Source organism: Myxocyprinus asiaticus, chromosome 6, assembly GCF_019703515.2.
Source record: "Myxocyprinus asiaticus isolate MX2 ecotype Aquarium Trade chromosome 6, UBuf_Myxa_2, whole genome shotgun sequence".
Classification (NCBI taxonomy): Eukaryota; Metazoa; Chordata; class Actinopteri; order Cypriniformes; family Catostomidae; genus Myxocyprinus; species Myxocyprinus asiaticus.
The window spans coordinates 9,668,981-9,689,470 of NC_059349.1; the positions used below are offsets into that span (position 1 = coordinate 9,668,981).

Below are 20,490 nucleotides of genomic sequence, written 5' to 3' on the forward strand. Positions count from 1 at the left end.
TGACGATAAAATGGGGCTAATATGATCATATTTCTTTGTTCTAGTCAGCACTCTGGCTGCTGCATTTTGAACCAATTGAAGTTTATTTATTGATCTTGCTGGACATCCTCCCAGTAATGCATTGCAATAATCGAGTCTTGAGGTCATGAATGCATGAATTAGATTTTCGGCATCAGCAACAGAGAGCATGTGTCGTAATTTAGCAATATTTCTTAGATGGAAGAATGCTGTTCTACATTTATAGGTAATTTGATTTTCAAAGGACAGATTGGTATCAACTATAACACCTAAGTTCTTTGCTGTTGAAGACTATGTAACAGTACATCCATCGAGAATCAAATTATATTTTAGCGGCTTATTTTTAGAGGTTTTTGGTCCAATAATTAGTACCTCTGTTTTGTCAGAATTGAGTTGAAGGAAATTTCTGGCCATCCAATCTTTTATTTCATTGATGCACTCTGCTAATTTGGAGAAATGTGAAATTTCGTCAGGTTTTGAAGAAATATAAAGTTGGGTATCATCTGCATAACAGTGGAAACTTATTCCATGATTCCTGATAAAATCTCCCAGGGATAGCATATACAAGGAGAAAAGCAGAGGCCCTAAAACTGATCCCTGTGGCACTCCATACTTTACTTTTGTTTGGTTTGACAATTCCTCATTTACATAGACAAAGTGGTAGTGGTCAGCTAAATAGGACCTAAACCATGCTAATGCAACTCCACAAATGCCAACATAATTCTCTAGCCTATTCAAGAGAATGTCTTGATCTATCGTGTCGAATGCAGCACTAAGATCTAAAAGCACTAGAAGTGAAATGCAGCCGCGATCAGATGATAAGAACAAGTCATTTGTAACTCTGATAAGTGCAGTCTCTGTACTGTGATGAGGCCTAAATCCTGACTGAAATTGTTCATGTATACTATTCCTCTGTAGAAATGAACATATTTGGGAGGATACTACCTTTTCTGGTATTTTCGACATAAACGGGAGATTTGAAATCGGTCTATAATTAGCCAGTTTTCCAGGATCAAGTTGTGGCTTCTTAATAAGCGGTTTGATAACTGCCATTTTAAAGTTTCTTGGGACATGTCCTAAGGATAGTGAGGAGTTAATAATATTAAGAAGAGGCTCTGAGATTACAGGGAATACCTCTTAAAAGAGCTCGGTTGGTATTGGATCTAACATACATGTTGTGGCTTTTGATGTTTCGATAAGTTTTGTTAGCTCTTCATGAACTATGACAGCAAAGGATTGAAGCTGCACATGAGGAAAATTTTGAGACACTTGTTTTCTGAGGTATTGTGACAGATGATTGCATAATTCCAATTTTATTTCTGATTATTTCAATTTTATCAGTAAAGAAATTAATGAAGTCATTACTCTTGTGCTGCGACAGAATATCTGGTTCTGTTGAGGATTTATTCCTAACCAATTTAGCCACAGTACTGAATAAACACCTAGGATTGTTGTGGTTATTTTCTATGAGTTTGCTAAAATATGCTGACCTGGCAGCTTTTAGTGCCTGTCTGTAGCTACAGACACTATCCTTCCATGCACCACGAAATACCTCTAATTTTGTATTCTTCCACTTGTGCTCCATTTTCCGAGCTGCTCTCTTGAGAGCATGAGTGTGATCATTTTACCATGGTGCATGGCTTTTTTCTTAAATTTTCTTTAATCGAAGGGGGGCGACACTATCAAGAGTGCTAGAGATGACTGTATTTATATTTTCTGTTATTTCATCAAGTTCTTCTAGGCTTTGGGGTTTACTGAGTGTATGAGATAGATCTGGAAGATTATTAGTGAAGCTATCTTTAGTGGTCGAAACAATAGTACTACCTGAAAGATAGCGTGGTGTAGATTGAGTAACATTAGCTGATCACAGCATACAAGAGATGAGGTAATGATCCGAGATGTTATTGCTCTGTGGCAGAGTTTCTATAGTATCAACATCAACTCCATATGACAGAATTAAATCTAGCGTATGATTATGCGATGAGTTGGTCCTGTTACATTTTGTCTGACTCCAATAGAGTTGAGAATATCGATAAATGCTAATCCCAATGTGTCATTTTCATTTTCTATGTGAATGTTGAAGTCACCAACAATTAAAGCTCTATCTACAGTAACTACAAGATCTGATAAAAAAAATTTGCAAATTCACCAAGGAAATCAGAATACGTGACCCTTCCATTTGGTTTCTTCGGAGCCCCGGCCACGTTTCAGCGCCTTATGGATAAGATCCACAGACCGCACACAGCATATGCCGTATCATATCTAGATGATAGCATCATTTATAGTAATGACTGGCGGCGGCATATGCAACATCTGAGGGCTGTCCTGAGAGCACTGCAGCAGGCGTGACTCATGGCCAACCCGAAGAAGTGCGCAATTGGACGGGTGGAAGTTAGGTATCTGGGGTTCCACTTGGGTCAGGGGCAGGTGTGTCCACAGGTTAATAAAACCACAGCGATTGCAGCTTGCCCGACGCCCAAGACCAAAAAGGAGGTAAGGCAGTTTCTGGGACTGGCTGGCTACTACCGGAGGTTTGTGCCTAATTATTCTGATGTCACCAGCCCACTGACTGATCTTACTAAAAAGGGGGCTCCTGATTTGTGCCAACAGGCTTTCCTTAAGGTAACGTCTGCACTGTGTGGGGGGCCACTTTTACATGCACCTGACTTCTCTCTCCCCTTTATTTTGCAGACTGATGCATCTGACAGAGGGCTGGGTGCGGTGCTCTCGCAGGAGGTGGGAGGGGAGGAACAGCCAGTGCTATTTATTAGTCGAAAGCTCTCCTTCAGGGAGACGAAGTATAGTACCATCGAGAAGGAGTGTCTTGCGATTAAGTGGACTGTTCTTACGGTCCGCTACTACCTGTTCCGATCACGCTCCTCTGCAGTGGCTCCATCACATGAAGGATACTAACACGCGGATCAACTATTGATATCTGGCTCTTTAGCCCTTTAAATTCAAGGTGGTCCACAGACCGGAGGCGCAGATGGTCGTGGCTGACTTTCTCTCCAGAAAGGGGGGGATAGGCAGGCCAGATGTTGCCCCAGCCTGAGTCGGTGGTGGGGGTATGTGGCATGGGGGCGTGGTCATGTGTCGGTCTGTGGGAAAGGGACAGTGGTAAGGCTCGTCACCTGGGCCGTAATTACTTCTAACACCTGTCTCTCATTATAGTGATGGCGGAGGGAGACCTAAAAGGGATGCCAGAGCGTCAGAGTGGGGAGGGAGAGAGCATGATCTCGACGCTGACTGAATGTTGTGATTCTGACGTGGTGTTCCAAGAACAGATTATTTTGATATATGTTTGAGTGAATAGACTGCATTAAGTCACCCCAGAACCTGAGAAAAATAAACGCTGACCTTGAACCTGTTTCGTTGTCTCCTGACTCCTCCATTGCCCACGAGACTATCCTTATCACACACGTGTTGCTCTGCAGCATCCTCACTCTCCACACACACCAACACACCTTCTTGTTCCAACGGCCGCTGGCAAGAACATTGTATTTTCCATGCTTGCCATGAGCAAGCAGTCATAGGTGGTTATACTGTCTAACTGGCCAGTCTTAAAGACCCTATGTGATCACAGTTGGAGTTTTCTTGCTTTTAGTCCATGTCTTTTAGCTTTGAGACCCTCTATGTGCTTAAAATACTGATAACTCATCTTGTGCTCATGGGCCATGAGCGACAACCTGACTCTAACTAGCAACAGCAAGCAGCAAATCATGGTTCCAAGCTGCAGAGCAAATTTAAGGCTATTGGCATTTAAAAAAAGAGAGAAGCTGTTTGATATATACTACACAAACTTCCTGTTTCAATAAGAAAAATGTCAACACAAGAAATTAATTTTTTTAAAGAACAACAGCATGAGCCTCATGTGGATCATTTTAAGTTCCTAAGAAAAATCTGTGTCCCAAATGACGCACTATACACTGTGCATTTAGCCATGTAGTGTATGAATTTTCAAAGTGTAGCATTGTCCCAGATGGAACACTTAACAGTTTTTTACTACACAGAAGCATTTGCTGTTTTTCAGCTTACGGAAGTGACGTTTCAATTGCACACGATGTGCTGACACTAGCTTTAGCACGTTAGCCAAACTAAGTTCAACACTTATTTCTCAAATAATGTACTTATTTACACAGCATGGGGTGATGGTAAGCATTCAACTCACATTTGTAAGGTGCTGCCTTCACAGAAGTTTTGGTAGTTGCCACAAATCACCATTAATTACAACAGTTTTTTTAAGGCCAGCATTGCAGCCATGTATCTCTGCTCCTTCCGCTGCATAAGACAAGACATGACCATTGTGCATTGAATGTCCAACATTCCACACTCTGTTTTGTGTATGTGTGTGTGTGTGTGTGTGTGTATGTGTGTGTGTGTGTGTGTGTGTGTGTGTGTGTGTGTGTGTGTGTGTGTGTGTTTTGGTTGAAGAAGTACATTTCCCGGGAACTCATAGTACTCTTCTTTTTGTTGCATTTTCAGTGTGAACATATCGACTCGCACTACTTACACTACAAAATGGAGTAGAATAGTGCAGAGGTATGTGATTTGGTGGGATATCTAATGGGTCCTAATCAACAAAGTAGGGCCAGTACTGAAAATACATTTGGCAAAAGGTTTGGATTGGGGTTACAGCTTGAGGATTTTAGGATTACTGGTTGGGGTTTGAAGCTATGGGAGTAGTGGTAATGATTATCAATTTAAAGTTGAGGTAAGGGGTCAGTGTTAAAAGTATAGGTTAGGGTCTGGGATTGGGCTCAAGGCTAGAGTTTACTTAATTTTTCTGTGTGCCTTTACGTTTTAGCCTTTCAAAATATACTATATTGACTGTGATCCTGTATGGACACATTGCAAGTATGCGTATTACAACTGCTTTGTAATAATCAACAGGTGCACAAGGTTATAAAACCAGGCTGCGGGAGGCCTGGGTATCTCAGCGAGTAAAGACGCTGACTACCACCCCTGGAGTCACGAGTTCGAATCCAGGGCTTGCTGAGTGACTCCAGCCAGGTCTCCTAAGCAACCAAATTGGCCCGGTTGCAAGGGAGGGTAGAGTCACATGGGGTAACCTCCTCATGGTCGCTGTAATGTGGTTCGCTCTTGAAAGGGCACGTGGTGAGTTGTGCATGGATGCCGCAGAGAATAGCGTTAAGCCTCCACACATGCTCAACAAGCCACATGATAAGATGCGTTGATTGACAGTCTCAGATGCGGAGGCAACTGAGATTCGTCCTCCGCCACCCGGATTGAGGCGAGTCACTACGCCACCATGAGGACTTAGAGCACACTGGGAATTGGGCCTTCCAAATTGGGGAGAAAAAGGGGAGAAAAAAAAATAAAAATAATAATAAATATATAAATAAATAAAACCGGGCTGCACACGGGCAGTCCGCACAGACTCCTTTTCAAAAATGTAAAAAACTTGAAATTTTTTGAAATGTAAAAAAGCTGCAAATTCGGCACTCATTATTTTCTCATGTAAATGAGCTTTGCGGCAAACTCTTCATTGCTGCAGGTTCACCACTATTTGTTAAGAGCTGCAAACTTCTGGCAAACATTTGCAGTGAATCGCAAGCTTATTTGCATGTGAAAATAATGAGTGGGAAATTTGCTGCAAGTTTTCCAGAACTCTAGATATTTTGTAATGGCTGTGCTGATGACGAAATTTACATTAGGCCCTATATGCACTGGAATGCATGGCTGGTTAGCAGGTTCCTATTAACCCCTGCTGGTAGACATTGGAACTACATCTTATGATGGCAAAAAGCATGTTGCTCCATTCACAGCCATTCAAAAGTAGCTGTGTTGTGTGACAAAATTATATTTTTTTTCTCCAAAAATATTTAAATTGCAGTTATTTAATTGCATTCAGTAAACAGATGTTTTGAAGGGCTCTTAAATGTGTGACATTTGAATGGGAATGCTAACAGATAGCATTCTCCAGGTATTTTAAAAGTTGGGATTGCGAGTAAGGGTTAGGCCTGGGTGTTGGAATTAAAGTTTAGATTAATTAAGGTTAAACTTTGAAATATTACCCTATATTTTTGTTTTACGTCTTTATATAATTTTAATAATATATAAAAATATATATATAAATAGATGATTTATTGACTGTTTCTTAGCAGATGAAAATCACACCTGAAGCTCTAATAAAGGAGCATAAAATAAATCTAAAGTATTTAACTGAGGTTTTTTTCAAATGTATACTTAAGCAACCATAATTTGTTTTCCATTTCCCTAATGCATTTCATCTCACAGTCTGTTTAGTTTTCCATTAATCATTGTTTGGTAACACAAACGAAGATTATGCAGAAATGAACTTGAGACACTGTGACACTATACCCATAGTTTTTATTATTATTATTATGTATGGGTGTGTTTTCCAAGACAACTTGCAAACAGAGTGAAATGGCGAATGGTGTAATTTCTATAATAGATAATTTCAGAGAGAACACAATTGTAAAAATGTGATTATTGGTTTGATGTCTTGATAAATATATATGTAGAGCTTTTTGTTGATGATGTTTCACTGAAATGTTAACAATGAGACTGCAAAGTTTAACACAGATGCTTTTGAAAGTTAACAGAATGGTCAATATTCATTCTTTGTTTTAGTAAGGAGCATAAAACAAAGACAGAGTTATGGATCTTAGAATAAGAACATGACATGCTTGTTTGCACGTTTGGCCACGTGAGCAAAAGAATGAAAGACTGACAATTAAAGCCATCAGACTTATGGAAGCTCTTCTGGAATGAATGAAACACTTTTGTCATATGGTCTACTAAATGTGTCACATATTCTAATTAGATCCAATGTAATTAAATAGCAAAGGTTTGGAGGGATAGTTTAATAGATTGCAGTGGCTGCATGCATTGGTGAAAAACATGGGTCACGTCCATCAACATCTCCAAGAGACGTCACGTGACAGCAAAAGGATAAGTATGGGGGATTTGTCTACTCATTTTATACTGAACTCAAAATAACTGTAAAGCTTCACCAGACACTGGAGTATGAGCAGATTTAAATGCAAATGTTGCTGTTTACACTGACCTGAGAAAACTTTGTAGTTAGTGGAGTTTGGTAAGGCAAGCAGCACTATTACTGTATTGCTGATATACTGTATTGCTGAATGATAAAACTGGCATAACCCCCTATAACCATCAAATGCTCTAACAACCACCAAAAACACCTTAGCAACTGCATAGTAATCCCTGGCAACCATCCACAAAACCCTAGAGTCATGGTATAAAGTTTAGCATCTGCAAAAACCTCTCACATTTTCTTCAGAAAAGTAAAAATTTAGATTAAAGGGAACTGGACCTCAGTAACTGCAGATTATCCAGCTTCAAGTCAAAATACTCCTACTACTCTTTTCACTCTATATACTGACATAAAACGGCAACCACACAAAGTCATTCTAACTTTATTGTAGTTTTCATTTAATAAAATCGTGTTTTGTTCCACTCCTTTTAAGCCCAGCATTTGATTCGTCTTATAATTGCTTTCTCTTCATGGTAGATGCATTAATCACTCTGCTGATTGAGTTTTTCATTGTCAGTATACATGCGTTAATGAGAGTTATGGTGGCTGGATGAGCAAAGTGGATTAAAGGGTCACCTTACAGTTGTTTTTGTCTATTTACTTATTGCTTCAAGGTCCCAAGGGACTTAGTTCTTTCCTACAGCCCTTAGGTTCTAGCACATTTGGTTCTGTCTTGTTTCTGTCAGTAACTGGTAATATGAATGAGCACCCAAATGCAGGAATGATTTAAACTGAAAATGTATTAAACAAAAACAAAAGCAAACTTTCACGATGGAGAAAATAATAACTAGACAAATACAGAACAAAATAATAACTGGCAGGAAGCAAAACAGGAATACAGGAATTTTACACTAACAAACCAACTGGACACAAGAAACAAAATGAACACAAACAAGACAAAGGAGAGAATATAAGGGGAACAGAAGAATGAAAACCAGGTGCTGCCCATAAACACAAGCAGTGCTAATCAGCACTGCCATAGTAATGCTGATTTCGCTGCTGAGCAGCACCTGGGGAAACACAAGGGAGAGAAGAATACACAAGCACATGGAACAACCTGAGAGGTGGGTGGAGGAAACTGTCATAACCCTGCCAAAACAAGAATAACACAAGATCAAAAATGGCAGGATCATGACAGTTTCAGGTATTATTTTCTATATTTATATACTTTTAATATACTGTACCTGTATTGTTGGCACAAATATAGTAATAAACTTAAATAACATTAAGATTCTTTAATGGTTCTTTACAGAGAACCCTCTTTTATCAAGGAAAATTTTTCCCTGAGTTCTTGAGTTTGCTACTTGTGGCAGGGAGGAGGGCGGGGCCAGGTTGGGTCGTGATGCTGCACACTCAGCCCCTAATCAGGCTAATCAAGCCCTCAAGAGGGATAAAGGCGACCGGAGGCGGCAGTTCGGGAGAGAGAGATTTACGGGCAGCTGCCCTGCATGTGTTTATGCTTGTGTCTTTTTGTTTTATTAAAAGATTATTTATATTGTCAAGCCGGTTCTCGCCTCCTCCTTTCCCTTTTACATTGTTACACTACTGTACATAGTTCTTTCGAGATTAAAAAATCTCAGAGAATGTACATGTAAATGTAGCTTTTATTGAAAATAAAGGGGTCATGTCATAAGGAATCACATTTTCCTTGATATTTTGACATATAAGAGATCATTCTACAAAATAAAACCTACAGTAAATCTCAGATTTCAAAACTTAATCCCCAGTGCAATAAAAGCATTTATTAAAACGCGTTCTCTACTTCCGCTACTTCCCTACCCTAGGGGGCCAATTAATTCATGACCGCCTCTACAGCTCAACAACATCAATCCCTACTTTATGTCATAGCACCCTTGGCCCCGCCCACTGGCGCTCAGTTTGTACACACAGAAAGAGATCAGGATAGATAGGCCTAGTGTGGCCTACTAACTATTCCTGAACACCAAAGAGGACCCATCTGGACTATTTTGACATATATTTTTGTATATAAACCTGCACTACTCAGACCTCTTTGATGGTTTTCATGTATCTCACACCACTTTTAAAAGATGTAGTGTCAAGTTACAACTCTGAAACGGAGACACCTTTTTCTGTCATACAGCTGCTGCTACGTATTGTATGTGCATTTTTTTCTTCTCATATAAATGTGGATTGCTTGTGAACCAGTCATAATACGATTTAAGCTTTGCAAAGGAACTGTTATTGAAGGATGGGGCATTTAAAAACACTTGGACCCAATCGCAAAACAGTAATTAAACAGTTTCATTCATGAATATTTCAAATGTCATGACTATTTGATAGTTTATGGTGCTGCTGTGATTACAGTAAGTAAACAGTTTAATATATTCAGATGCAATGTGCTGGATGTGCATTATGTGAAAACCCTGAAATTTTGTTTTATAATGTTGTGGAGCTTTGTTCATTCTTTTCCTATTGAGTTTCAAATATGGCTGTATTGGAGAATCTGCACGATGTTAGCCAATCATAACAGTGGGCGATAACGTTGAAGTTTAAAGCAGGCATTTAGGCCAAAACCAAGCATATCAGACAGAGGGCCAGAGACAGGGTGGAAAATGATCATATACTACTAAATTATTAATGTTATGGTGCAAAAAAACTTCACTAACAATATCAGTGGACCGCAAGAAGGAAGATAATAACATTATTTGAAAAAAGAGTATGTCATGACCCCTTTAAAATATCATGCTTTTATCCTGTTTATATAGCTAAGACCTTCAGCCCCATATCATTCAAACTCGAAACATGAATGTAACAGGGTTGAATTGTTTTTGCACAAATGTTTTGAAACAGAAATGCCATGAGTTAATATTAGTATTATTATTTTCCAATTCTAATGAGTGATTTATTGCAAGGTACAGTACATGGTACATAGTACAGAGTGATACTACCAGAATTTACTCAGTTATCTATTCAAATTCTATGAATTCCAAACTTGCAGATTGGATTGAAATAATCTAGCATTTTAGGGTTAGGTTAGTAACAATAAATAACTATTAGTAGTATTGGGGTAAAAGTTTAATAATTAGCCATTAAAAACACTCATATTGGTTGACCACTAATCTGAATATTGGGGGACACTGTGGGTATGTGTAGCACTGTCGCCTCACAGCAAAAAGATGCCCTGTTCGAGTCCCGTCTCATCCTGGGCCTTTCTGTGTGTAATTTGCGTGTTCTCCCTGTGTTCGCGTGGGTTTCCTCCGGGTGCTCCGATTTCCCCCCACAATCCAAAGACGAGCAGATCAAGTGAAGTCAGGAGATTATAAGTTGCCCGTAGGTGTGAGTTAGAGTGTGAATGTGTTTGTCTCTGTGTGTAAACTATGCTATGGATTGGCTACCTGTTCAGGGAGTTTTCATGCCTTTGGCCCAAGACAGCTGGGATAGGCTCCAGCACTCCCTGTAACCCTACATAGCGGCTATAGAGAATGAATGGCTGGATGGACATCCCACCAAGGTGGTCCCCCAGTGTCTATGGCCCCGGTACTTCAGATTGATCTCACAGTTAAATCGGAAACAGTATGTTGACTTTTCTTTGGTTAAATCATTCTGTGCTTACCGAAATGCGAAACCTTGTCCACAGTGGCCAAAGCGGTTAGTGCTGTTTGGCGTGTAGGTATGTGTGATCTCCATTTTCCAGGTGTAATATCCATGCAGGGGTGCCAAAAAGATGTGAAGTGAGTATGGACTGTAATACAGTGAAGAGGAACGGATATTTTATAAACTGAACCCCCAACACATCCCCCAAACTTAAACCTAACTGTCAGTTGAGTAAAAATGTAATCTTAGAGGGGGAAAATGCAACCTCAGAATCGCGCTCGTCACTAATTATGCAAACACAAATACTTCTTGGTTTCAGCGCAAGATCCAAATCAAAGTCTCCCATGCTGCTAATACAACGCACTTGTGGTCGCACCACAAGGCAAGGAAAACACACTGGAGCCAATGCAAAAATGTCTGATTTGAGATGCCGCTTGTCAGTGAGTCGGCATAATTTTGCTGATCCTAGGGTACCGGTACTCTCTGAAACAACATGCTGACTTCCCGTGTGATCATGTTTCAGGTACTTTGAGCCTGAGGTGGGTAAATATTACTCTTTGAAAGTTTAGCTGTAACCTTTTAAATTAATGTGGAAATCTAATGAAATCTCTATACAAAAAGTACTTTGGAGTGTCTCTGTTACTGCACATTAAACTGTCTGCAACCACTGGTATCTGGTATACTGGGCCTTTACATCCCCCACTTGAAAGACACTCATGTCACTCATTGAATTTCCTGTTTATAAAGGAAACAAGTCCATGCATGCTGAAATTATTCCAAGCCACCTGGAGAAGTTGCTACAGCCAGAACTGCTTCAGATGAATGAAAACTGTTTACAATTAGTATTAAGAGATGTCCAGGGTCCCTGCTCATCTGTGTGAACGTGCCTTAGGCATGCTGCATGGAGGCATGAGGACTGTAGATGTGGCCAGGGCAATAAATTGCAATGTCCGTACTGTGAGATGCCTAAGACAGCGCTACAGGGAGACAGGAAGGACAGCTGATCATCCTCACAGTGGCAGACCACGTGTAACAACACCTGCACAGGATCGGTACATCCGAATATCACACCTGCGTGACAGGTACAGGATTGCAACAACAAATGCCCGAGTTACACCAGGAATGCACAATCCCTCCATCAGTGCTCAGACTGTCCGCAATAGGCTGAGAGATGCTGGACTGAGGGCTTGTAGGCTTGTTGTAAGGCAGGTCCTTACCAGACATCACCGGCAACAGTGTCGCTTATGGGCACAAACCCACCTTCGCTGGACCAGACAGGACTGGCAAAAAGTGCTTTTCACTGACGAGTCATGGTTTTGTCTCACCAGAGATGATGGTTGGACTCGCGTTTATCGTCGAAGGAATGAGCGTTACACCAAGGCCTGTACTCTGTCTGGAGCGGGATCGATTTGGAGGTGGAGGGTCCGTCATGGTCTGGGGCGGTGTGTCACAGCATTATCGGACTGAGCTTGTTGTCATTGCAGGCAATCTCAACACTGTGCGTTACAGGGAAGACATCCTCCTCCCTCATGTGGTACCCTTCCTGCAGGCTCATCCTGACATGACCCTCCAGCATGACAATGCCACCAGCCATACTGCTCATTCTGTGCGTGATTTCCTGCAAAACAGGAATGTCAGTGTTCTGCCATGGCCAGCGAAGAGCCCGGATCTCAATCCCATTGAGCACGCCTGGGACCTGTTGGATCGGAGGGTGAGGGCAAGGGCCATTCCCCCCAGAAATGTCCAGGAACTTGCAAGTGCCTTGGTGGAAGAGTGGGGTAACATCTCACATCAAGAACTGGCAAATATGGTGCAGTCCATGAGGACGAGATGCACTGCAGTACTTAATGCAGCTGGTGGCCACACCAGATACTGACTGTTACTTTTGATTTGAGCATTCATCATTTGCCTTGTTGAAAAGGAGAAACTGCCATTTGTTCTACTTAAGTTCCATTTGTTTTACTGTTTTTCTTAACAAGGCTACACCCTCCTAAACAGAAAATGATTTACAAGTGTCTCTTCTCAGAAGATATTTGTTAAAATCGTTTGAAATGGGTGGGTTCTATAAATCATTAAATACCTTGAGTCATGCTCCTCTTCAGAATGATGTATAACATTCCTCATTATATACTCCCTCATAGGCAATGGGAGATGTTGTTCAGTTCAGAAAACTGGTCAGTACTAGTCAAATACTAGTCATACAATTTCTAAAATTCTTTCTTCATAGAGAAATGTGATGTATCTCTTTATCTCTGTATTTATTGATCGAACTGAAGCAATAAAGAGCACTAAGGGTGTTTGGGAATGTAAATGCACTTCCTGGATTCATTATGATAAATGTACGACAATAAAAATATCTGTTTTCATTTATCCTTGATAATTATGTGATCTTTAATACATCACACCCATACAGTATGTGCTTTTTAGTGGTTGGTCCTTCCACTGATTATTTAACAGCTTCCACTCTTCTGGGAACATTACACTGACAACACATAAGCTTAATTGAACACCTAAGCTAAAATGTACGTTCCTTGCTCCAGCACAAGCAAGTCTTTGTCATCATTACTATATTCCAGTTGGATGTGAAAAAGTCTCATAGATGGTCTGAAGTGCTAAGTAGACATTCACACTTAATGCAACAGTCAAACATGCCAAAAATGTCCCAGATTACCCTAATACACACTACAAAACAAAGAATGTGAACAACAACATGCATAAATATATTTTGAAAGGTCACGTGAACAAACGCTAAAGGTTCACAACATCCACAGTTGTTTATTTTCTATAGCATATATTTAATTCAGGGGGCAGAGAGTACATTTGAAAAACATGGGGGTAAATACATTGTTTGGTATTAAGCCAGATGGACAGAGAATAGCTCATGACATCCTGTTGTGGACGAGATGTTCAGGATGTGACCTCACAGTTAGAAGAGTTTCCCGTGAGAGCTCTTATGTACAGCCTGCCATTAAGACCTAAATACAGAATAAGACAGTCTGTGTTCCTGTTACTTACAAAATGACAACTGCAAAAAGTGCAAGCCCTTTACTCACAAATTAGAGACACTTTTTCCCCCCACTTTAAATTGAAATCAAACAAAGAAAAACATCCATACAGTACATGCTTGGAGAAAAGTGCAAACTTGCTTGCAAGGTTGTCAATCCACAACCAAAGCAACCAGTGTGACACAGTCATCTAACAGAGAATGACTAAATACTGTGAAAAAGATATAAAATGATCTTGAACATTTGTCTATATGGCATAACATAGAATACATCTATTATAAGTGTATATGTACACTCAAAAAAATCCTCTCTTGTTCATTTTACAAAAAAAAAAAATAATAATAAAATAATAATAATGTAACCAAGAGAACGTAAATTAATTCAATTGTTTCAATGCTTTCAAGCTTTACTTAATCAATTTGTGTTGGGACAACATAAATATTTTTTGTTTGGTTAACTGAAACTGGGCAGGGGATTTGTATTTCCCAGGAGCTCGGAAAGTAAAATTAAGTGTTAGTGTCTTTCTGCAAGATGAATGTAAATACGGAGACTAGATAGTGTTTAATGTTTTTAGTGTTGAGATTTAGAAGAGTTTCTGTTATGTTGGAGTTTTTGGGGTTGCCATTATGGTGAAGAGTGGAGTTTGCGCTTATTTTGAGGACAGACTATGTTGAGAATGCTCTAAAAATGGCTTTACTCAATGAACAATTGAAATGCTGATCATCCAGTAGCTTAATGTTTCCCATTAGCATGCATTTAGCTAGCTAGTTTACATTGATGAGCCAAAACATTATGTTCACCTGCCTAATATGCTGTTGGTCCTCCGCATGCTGCCAAAACAGTGACGACCTGCCGATCTGGAACCATTAGCAGCAGATCCTTCAAGTCCTTTAAGTTGCAAGGTGGAGCTGTCGTGGATTGGACTTGTTGGTCTAGCACATCACACAGATGCTCAATCGGATTGAGATCTGGAGAATCTGTAGGCCAGGGCAACACCTTGAACTCTTCATTATGTTCCTCAAACCATTCCTGAACAATGTGTGCAGTGTGTCAGGGCACACTAACCTGCTGAAAGAGGCCACTGCCATCAGGGAATACCATTGCCATGAAGGGGTGTACCTGGTCTGCAACAATGTTTGGGTAGATGGCACATGTCAAATTGACGTCCACATGAATGGCCGGACCCAGGGTTTCGAGAACTACAAGAACTGATTGTTTGTTTACCATCTAATCTACTCAGACCTTGACATGTGGCCTTGTTAGGAGATGATCAATGTTATTTGCTTCACCTGTGAGTGGTCATAATGTTTTGGCTCATCGGTGTATAATGGAAAGAAATTTATTTGAATTAATTTAGTTAAGTTTACTCTGTTTAATTAGGTGTCCTCTACTTGAAATATTTAAGTTGGTTCTACATGGTAATTTTAATTAAAGAAAACTCACTTCAATCACATTGAACCACTGTCTAAGATTCAATCAAGTTCAGCCAAAGAGTAATTTTTTTTAGTGTATATACAGTGGCCTCCAAGTATTTAGACACTCAATATGCAAAAAATAAAATATGTCCATATGGTTTTCATGATTTGTAAAGTGAAGAGAAAGTTTTCACATATTTAAAACCATATATTTCAAAATACTAAAAAAACAAAAATGGCAGTTTTCATAGTTGTAATACATATTTTCCCAAATAGAGCTAGTAGTGGAATTTGAATATGTTATAAACTATTATTATATTTATGTTCAAAATACCAATCCATGTGGCATCTGAAAACAAATGATGCTCAGGCTTTTCACAGAACTAACTTCACTTTTCTGAGTCAAATTTTTGCAGTGGCTTTTAACCAACTGGCGTCAAGGTGATTTTTAGTGGATGTATTTTATGAAGTCAGTTCTCCTCAAGTTTACACAGGTGACCCTGTATCTATTTCTTTTTATCATTTAAAACCTAACAAACCTCTTTTTGTTAAATATTTGACTTGAAAAGTGTGCTTGTGCTATCTTCAAAATAAATGCTATTGGTTTGATATTTTGGTAATGACATTCATTTTAAGCATGACTTAAAATATAAAGCATGAGTGTCCAAATACGTTTGGGGCTGTTAAATACTATATTAATATGTGATTATCAATACTTTGGATGTAAAACACTTTTACCATGCTGATAAAGCTTATAAACTTATTATACTTTAGGTACTTAGATGCAGTAGTAACAGTACACAAATTAGTGTAGTTCTTGTTATCTTGAAATGTTATTATCCGAGTTCAAATTTCTTTATTGTTGTATTTGTACAAGCACAATGGAATTGTTTTATCTTCTAAAAGGTGTTGCATCAAATCAAATAGAGAAGTAAGGATATGAATAAAGCATACCTTATGTTTAAAGGTATAGAGTAACCAAAGATACTGAGAAATGTATATAAGAATATCAAAGTTAAAGCAGGAATGCAAAAATGATGAAAGTGCAGCTGACAAAAATAATAATAATAATGAACTTGGTAAATATCTTCGTGTGTGTGTGTGTGTGTGTGTGTGTGTGTGTGTGTGTGTGTGTGTATATATATATATATATATATATATATATATATATATATATATATATATATATATATATATATATATATAGAATTCACTAGTTTCCGAGTGGGAGTGTCTTTTGTTTTATTTATTTTTTAATAAACAGCGACCTCATGCGAACAGGGACACACATTACATTACACTGCAACATGAATGATGGCGGATCTGGCACTTGTATAGGAAACAAAGTCAGACGATTCTGAAACCAGGTGAGAATCTTAATGTTGAAACGAGTTCAGATCGACTGGGCTCATAGTTGGAGATATGAAATATGATATAAACATACTATCATAATCTTGTTTCTGTTCGATATTCAGTCACGTTTTCCTGATCCATCGAAACCGAAGCTTTACTTTCGCTGAGGTTCATCCTGTGTATGCCCTCACCTGCTGTGTTACCTGGTAAGTTACATCGCTATTGTATCGTTTCATCGTGACGTCACATACATTTTGATTTCAATTTTATTGTTGCAAACAATTCGTTTGTTACACTGGGCCAAATCTGTTCTGATGAATGATGGCGAAATGAAACTAGATTGTACTGTTCAACAGAACTGAATTGAAGATTGATTCACTTCCTTGTTTGACCTATTTATGAAAAACCATTTAACATACATAGATTTATTATTATTATTTTTAAATAATCTTTTGTATTGCATATAGCTTTGAACATGGGCCCTCTTGACCTTTATCTGAAATTTAGCAGTTGTCTATATTATACAAATCTTCCTACACAGGCCAAAGATTAATCAGCTCATTCAGATCATTGACATTTAATCAGCTCCATTACAATTATTTAATGTATGCCTGCCAAAGAGACCACTTTTACCATATTTACCATGTTACTACTGAACAAAAGTCTTGGAAGAGCTTTACATGTATGTGTTTCTCTCTTTACTGCAATGGAGAAATGAGCGATCCTCTGCTTAACCCATTGACCGTCATATGTGCGGGATCCTGCTTTGCCTTCTCTGGACTGTTTTATAAACTATACTTGGATAAAAGACGAGAAATAGAGAAGTTGAAGGTAATGCTTTTCATATTACCCAATGGAAAAAATAAGAATAGGAAATAATAGGTCCCACTTGGATGTTTCGCCATCTAACCATAAGGCCATATGCTTTCTTTGGAATGATAGCTTTCTAGCACTATGCTCTGTTAGTTGAGCTACTGGTAATTTGATATAACCTATTCTCAACACTTACATTCCCAGGAGATCCCAAACTTTCAGCCAGACCATCACCTGTTGAGGATTCTCAATGCATCACCCAACAAAAGACTTCATTATGTTGCTGTAGATGGTACTGAAACTCTCAATAACTAAAGAAAATAACTGCACATGCTTGGAAACTTCTGAATTTATGCATCTTTATTTTCCCTCCATTGTAGGTTTGGTGCAGGCCATTGGTGAGCCCATTTCCAGTCAGTATGTGCCACGGTGTCATGGTGTTATACAGAAAATTTCTGTGCAAGAGCACTGGAAATATTGGAACTCTTATATAAAGTCATGGTAAATTCTTCATTGATAATAATGTAGTGTGTTTAAGGCAATAAGGTCAGAGAGGCTGTGCTATATTGTGAATATATTGTCATGGCTAAAGGGCGATGTTTGGTACGATGCACAGCTGAGTGACTATATTTACGTTATGGCACAGTGTCAAATGCTTATTGCTTTTATAAAATGGTCACTAGTACATAATAAAAGTATCAGTGACATATTTTCATTAAAACGTTATTTTATTAAGTAAACCCTGATAGCACCCGTACATCACCCAGACGATTTGTGTGTTTACATCTGGAAGACGTATTTTTGCATTGTTTGCTCATCTGAAATACGTCTATAAGATGCTTCCTTTAGGATGTCACAAGACATTCATCAGATTTCTTTAGGATTTAGAATGTTTTTAAGATATTTATCAGATGTTAATTAGAATGCGATGCTTTCCAGATGAAAAGATCTAAAACAGACATCTGGGAGATCTACATGTGCTATCTGGGAATTTATTAAGTGGCATTCCTCCGCTAGAAGACAAAGTCCCTGATATGTAATTGTGATTACTTTTAATAATAAATGTAACTATTTTATTGAACATTGGTGTCTTTTATCATATTGCTGTTTCTGATGTTTTATAAAAGCAATGATTTTAGGGATTTTACCATTTGTCAAGAGCGTTTCATTTTAAACATTCCAAACATCTTCCACCCAGGGTCTCCAAAAAAATGAACAAGAAACAAACCACCAACACGGTTCCCTTCAGTCTGGTCCAGCCTGGCTCATACATCAGTGACGTTTCCGTCCGCGTGGACTCTCCTCTGGAAGCAAGCGGTGATTACCTCGAGCAGGTGCACAAGCGACTCCGGCATGCTAAAGAGGGGCTGGTGGACATCGTGGTGCAGGAGTTGAGCGGTGAGAGGCCTGTAGCTCAAGAGGAATGGGAGGAGCTGCTGCGTGTGGGGGCGTCCCTCACAGGTTTCGGAGAACTCGTGCTGGAGCAGGATAAAGTGATGAGGTTACAGCCGCCCAAAGATGGCCGCAGCTACATTCTGATTCCCGGTGATTATAAGAGCTTCATCCAGCGACACGAGAGCAGCGCCATCATGTGGAAAGGGCTGATGGCAGTGTTTGGAATCACAGGGTTTACGCTGCTGGCTGGTTTCATCCATAGTGCCATTAATAAGGACAAGAAGAACTAGTCTGGGTTATATACTACACTTACAATAATAGATTAACTGGTTTGTGTGGTTTTAACATTTGTTGTGGCTCTTCACATGGGAGTGTGTTTGAATCCGGTGAAACTTACTTCAATATGCTTTTCATTTGAATAATGATAATTCTTATGGTGACATTTATGATTGTTGAAGATAAATATGAAATATGCAAAATCATGACAATAATAAACAACTGTTTGCTACAGTCTTCCAGTTTGACAAATTTTTCCAGTGTCGTGCACTTCAAGAAGTGACCCAAACAATCTTTTCATATCAGTGTTTATTTTTATAAATGCAAAATTATTTCATCCCCTTTTCTAAATGTTACAATCTGCATTTGTCTGAATTGCCTTTGCCTTGAATGTAAGAGCTTAACATTAAAATTTGTAATCCATTTTACGTTCGTAATGTGACACATATTTCCCATATTTCCAGTGTAGATTGGGATTTTATTAATTGAACATTGTTTGGATTGTAAAAGTGGGGGTTCCATACCAGAATGGAGCAATTTCTGAAATGTAGGATGGCAGGGGAAGAGTCATTATATTCATGAAGAAAGCCATACCTGTAATATTCAGCATTAAAGCATTACCTGATTGGTTGGAGAAAGTTAAATCCAACACGGTCCTTACCCAAAAAACTAACCCCAACCAAAAAGTTGCCGCTTGGTGTGTTCCCCTGCCATCCTGCTTTTTGTAAAGTGCAACGCCCCTCCAGAAACACATATCGGCAACCACTGGTTAAAACGTAAAGGAATAGTTCACACAAAAATGAAAATTCTCTCATTTACTCACCATCACATCACCCCAGATGTGTATAACTTATTTTTTTCTGCAGAAAACAAATGATGATTTTTATAAGAACATCTCCTCTCTGTAGGTCCACACAATGCAAGGGAATGGGTGCCAGAATCTGACGCTCCAAAAAGCACATAAAGGGAGCATAAAAGTAATCAATAAGACTCCAGTGGTTTAATCTATATCTTCAGAAGTAATATGAGAGCGGTGGGTGAGAAACAGATCAATATTGAAGTACATTTTTGCTTGAAATTCTCCTCCTGCCCAGTAGGGGGTATATGCATGAAGAATGTGAATCACCAAAAACACAAGAAGAAGAATGTGAAAGTTAAAGTGGAGACTGACTGAGCAGGGAAGATAATTGTTTGTAATAATTGACTAAAATATTTATCTGTTTCTCACCGACACCTATCATATCACTTCTGAAGACATGGATTTAACCACTGGAGTCATATGTATTACTTTTATGCTGCCTTTATGTGATTTTTGGAGCTACAAAATTTTGGTCACCATTCACTTGCACTGTATGGACCAACAGAGCTGAAATATTCTTCTAAAAATCTTGTGTTCTGCTGAAGAATGAATGTCATACACATCCGGGATGGCACAAGGGTGAGTAAATGATGAAATTTTCATTTTTGGGTGAATTATTCCTTTAAGAAAGAAGCTAAGTGATTCACTGATTCATGAGGTCTTAAAATTCGCTTCACTGTTTTCGGCACAAAAATGTAATTGTTCATTATTTATGGGAACTCTCATTCAAATAATGCACTAGTGATACTGTACAATGTT

The 20,490-nt window shown here is 38.9% G+C and overlaps 1 protein-coding gene across 1 annotated transcript; it reads left to right on the top strand.

Moving 5' to 3' along the window:
• The first annotated feature begins 16,306 nt into the window (after positions 1-16,306).
• Positions 16,307-19,295, top strand: LOC127441969 (mitochondrial ubiquitin ligase activator of nfkb 1-A-like). The gene is made up of 6 exons (XM_051699577.1): positions 16,307-16,402; positions 16,511-16,594; positions 17,101-17,219; positions 17,406-17,493; positions 17,582-17,702; positions 18,400-19,295. Exons 2-6 carry the CDS (start codon positions 16,570-16,572, stop codon positions 18,884-18,886), a joined length of 840 nt encoding a protein of 279 aa, XP_051555537.1. The 5' UTR covers positions 16,307-16,402; positions 16,511-16,569; the 3' UTR covers positions 18,887-19,295.
• The last annotated feature ends 1,195 nt before the right edge of the window (positions 19,296-20,490 follow it).

Excerpts from the sequence above, each read along its gene's own strand:
- LOC127441969 (XM_051699577.1), top strand. The coding sequence starts at position 16,570 with ATGCCCTCACCTGCTGTGTTACCTG. Across the intron at positions 17,220-17,405 it reads GAGAAATAGAGAAGTTGAAG|GAGATCCCAAACTTTCAGCC; the intron begins GTAATGCTTTTC and ends TTACATTCCCAG. Across the intron at positions 17,494-17,581 it reads TCATTATGTTGCTGTAGATG|GTTTGGTGCAGGCCATTGGT; the intron begins GTACTGAAACTC and ends CCTCCATTGTAG.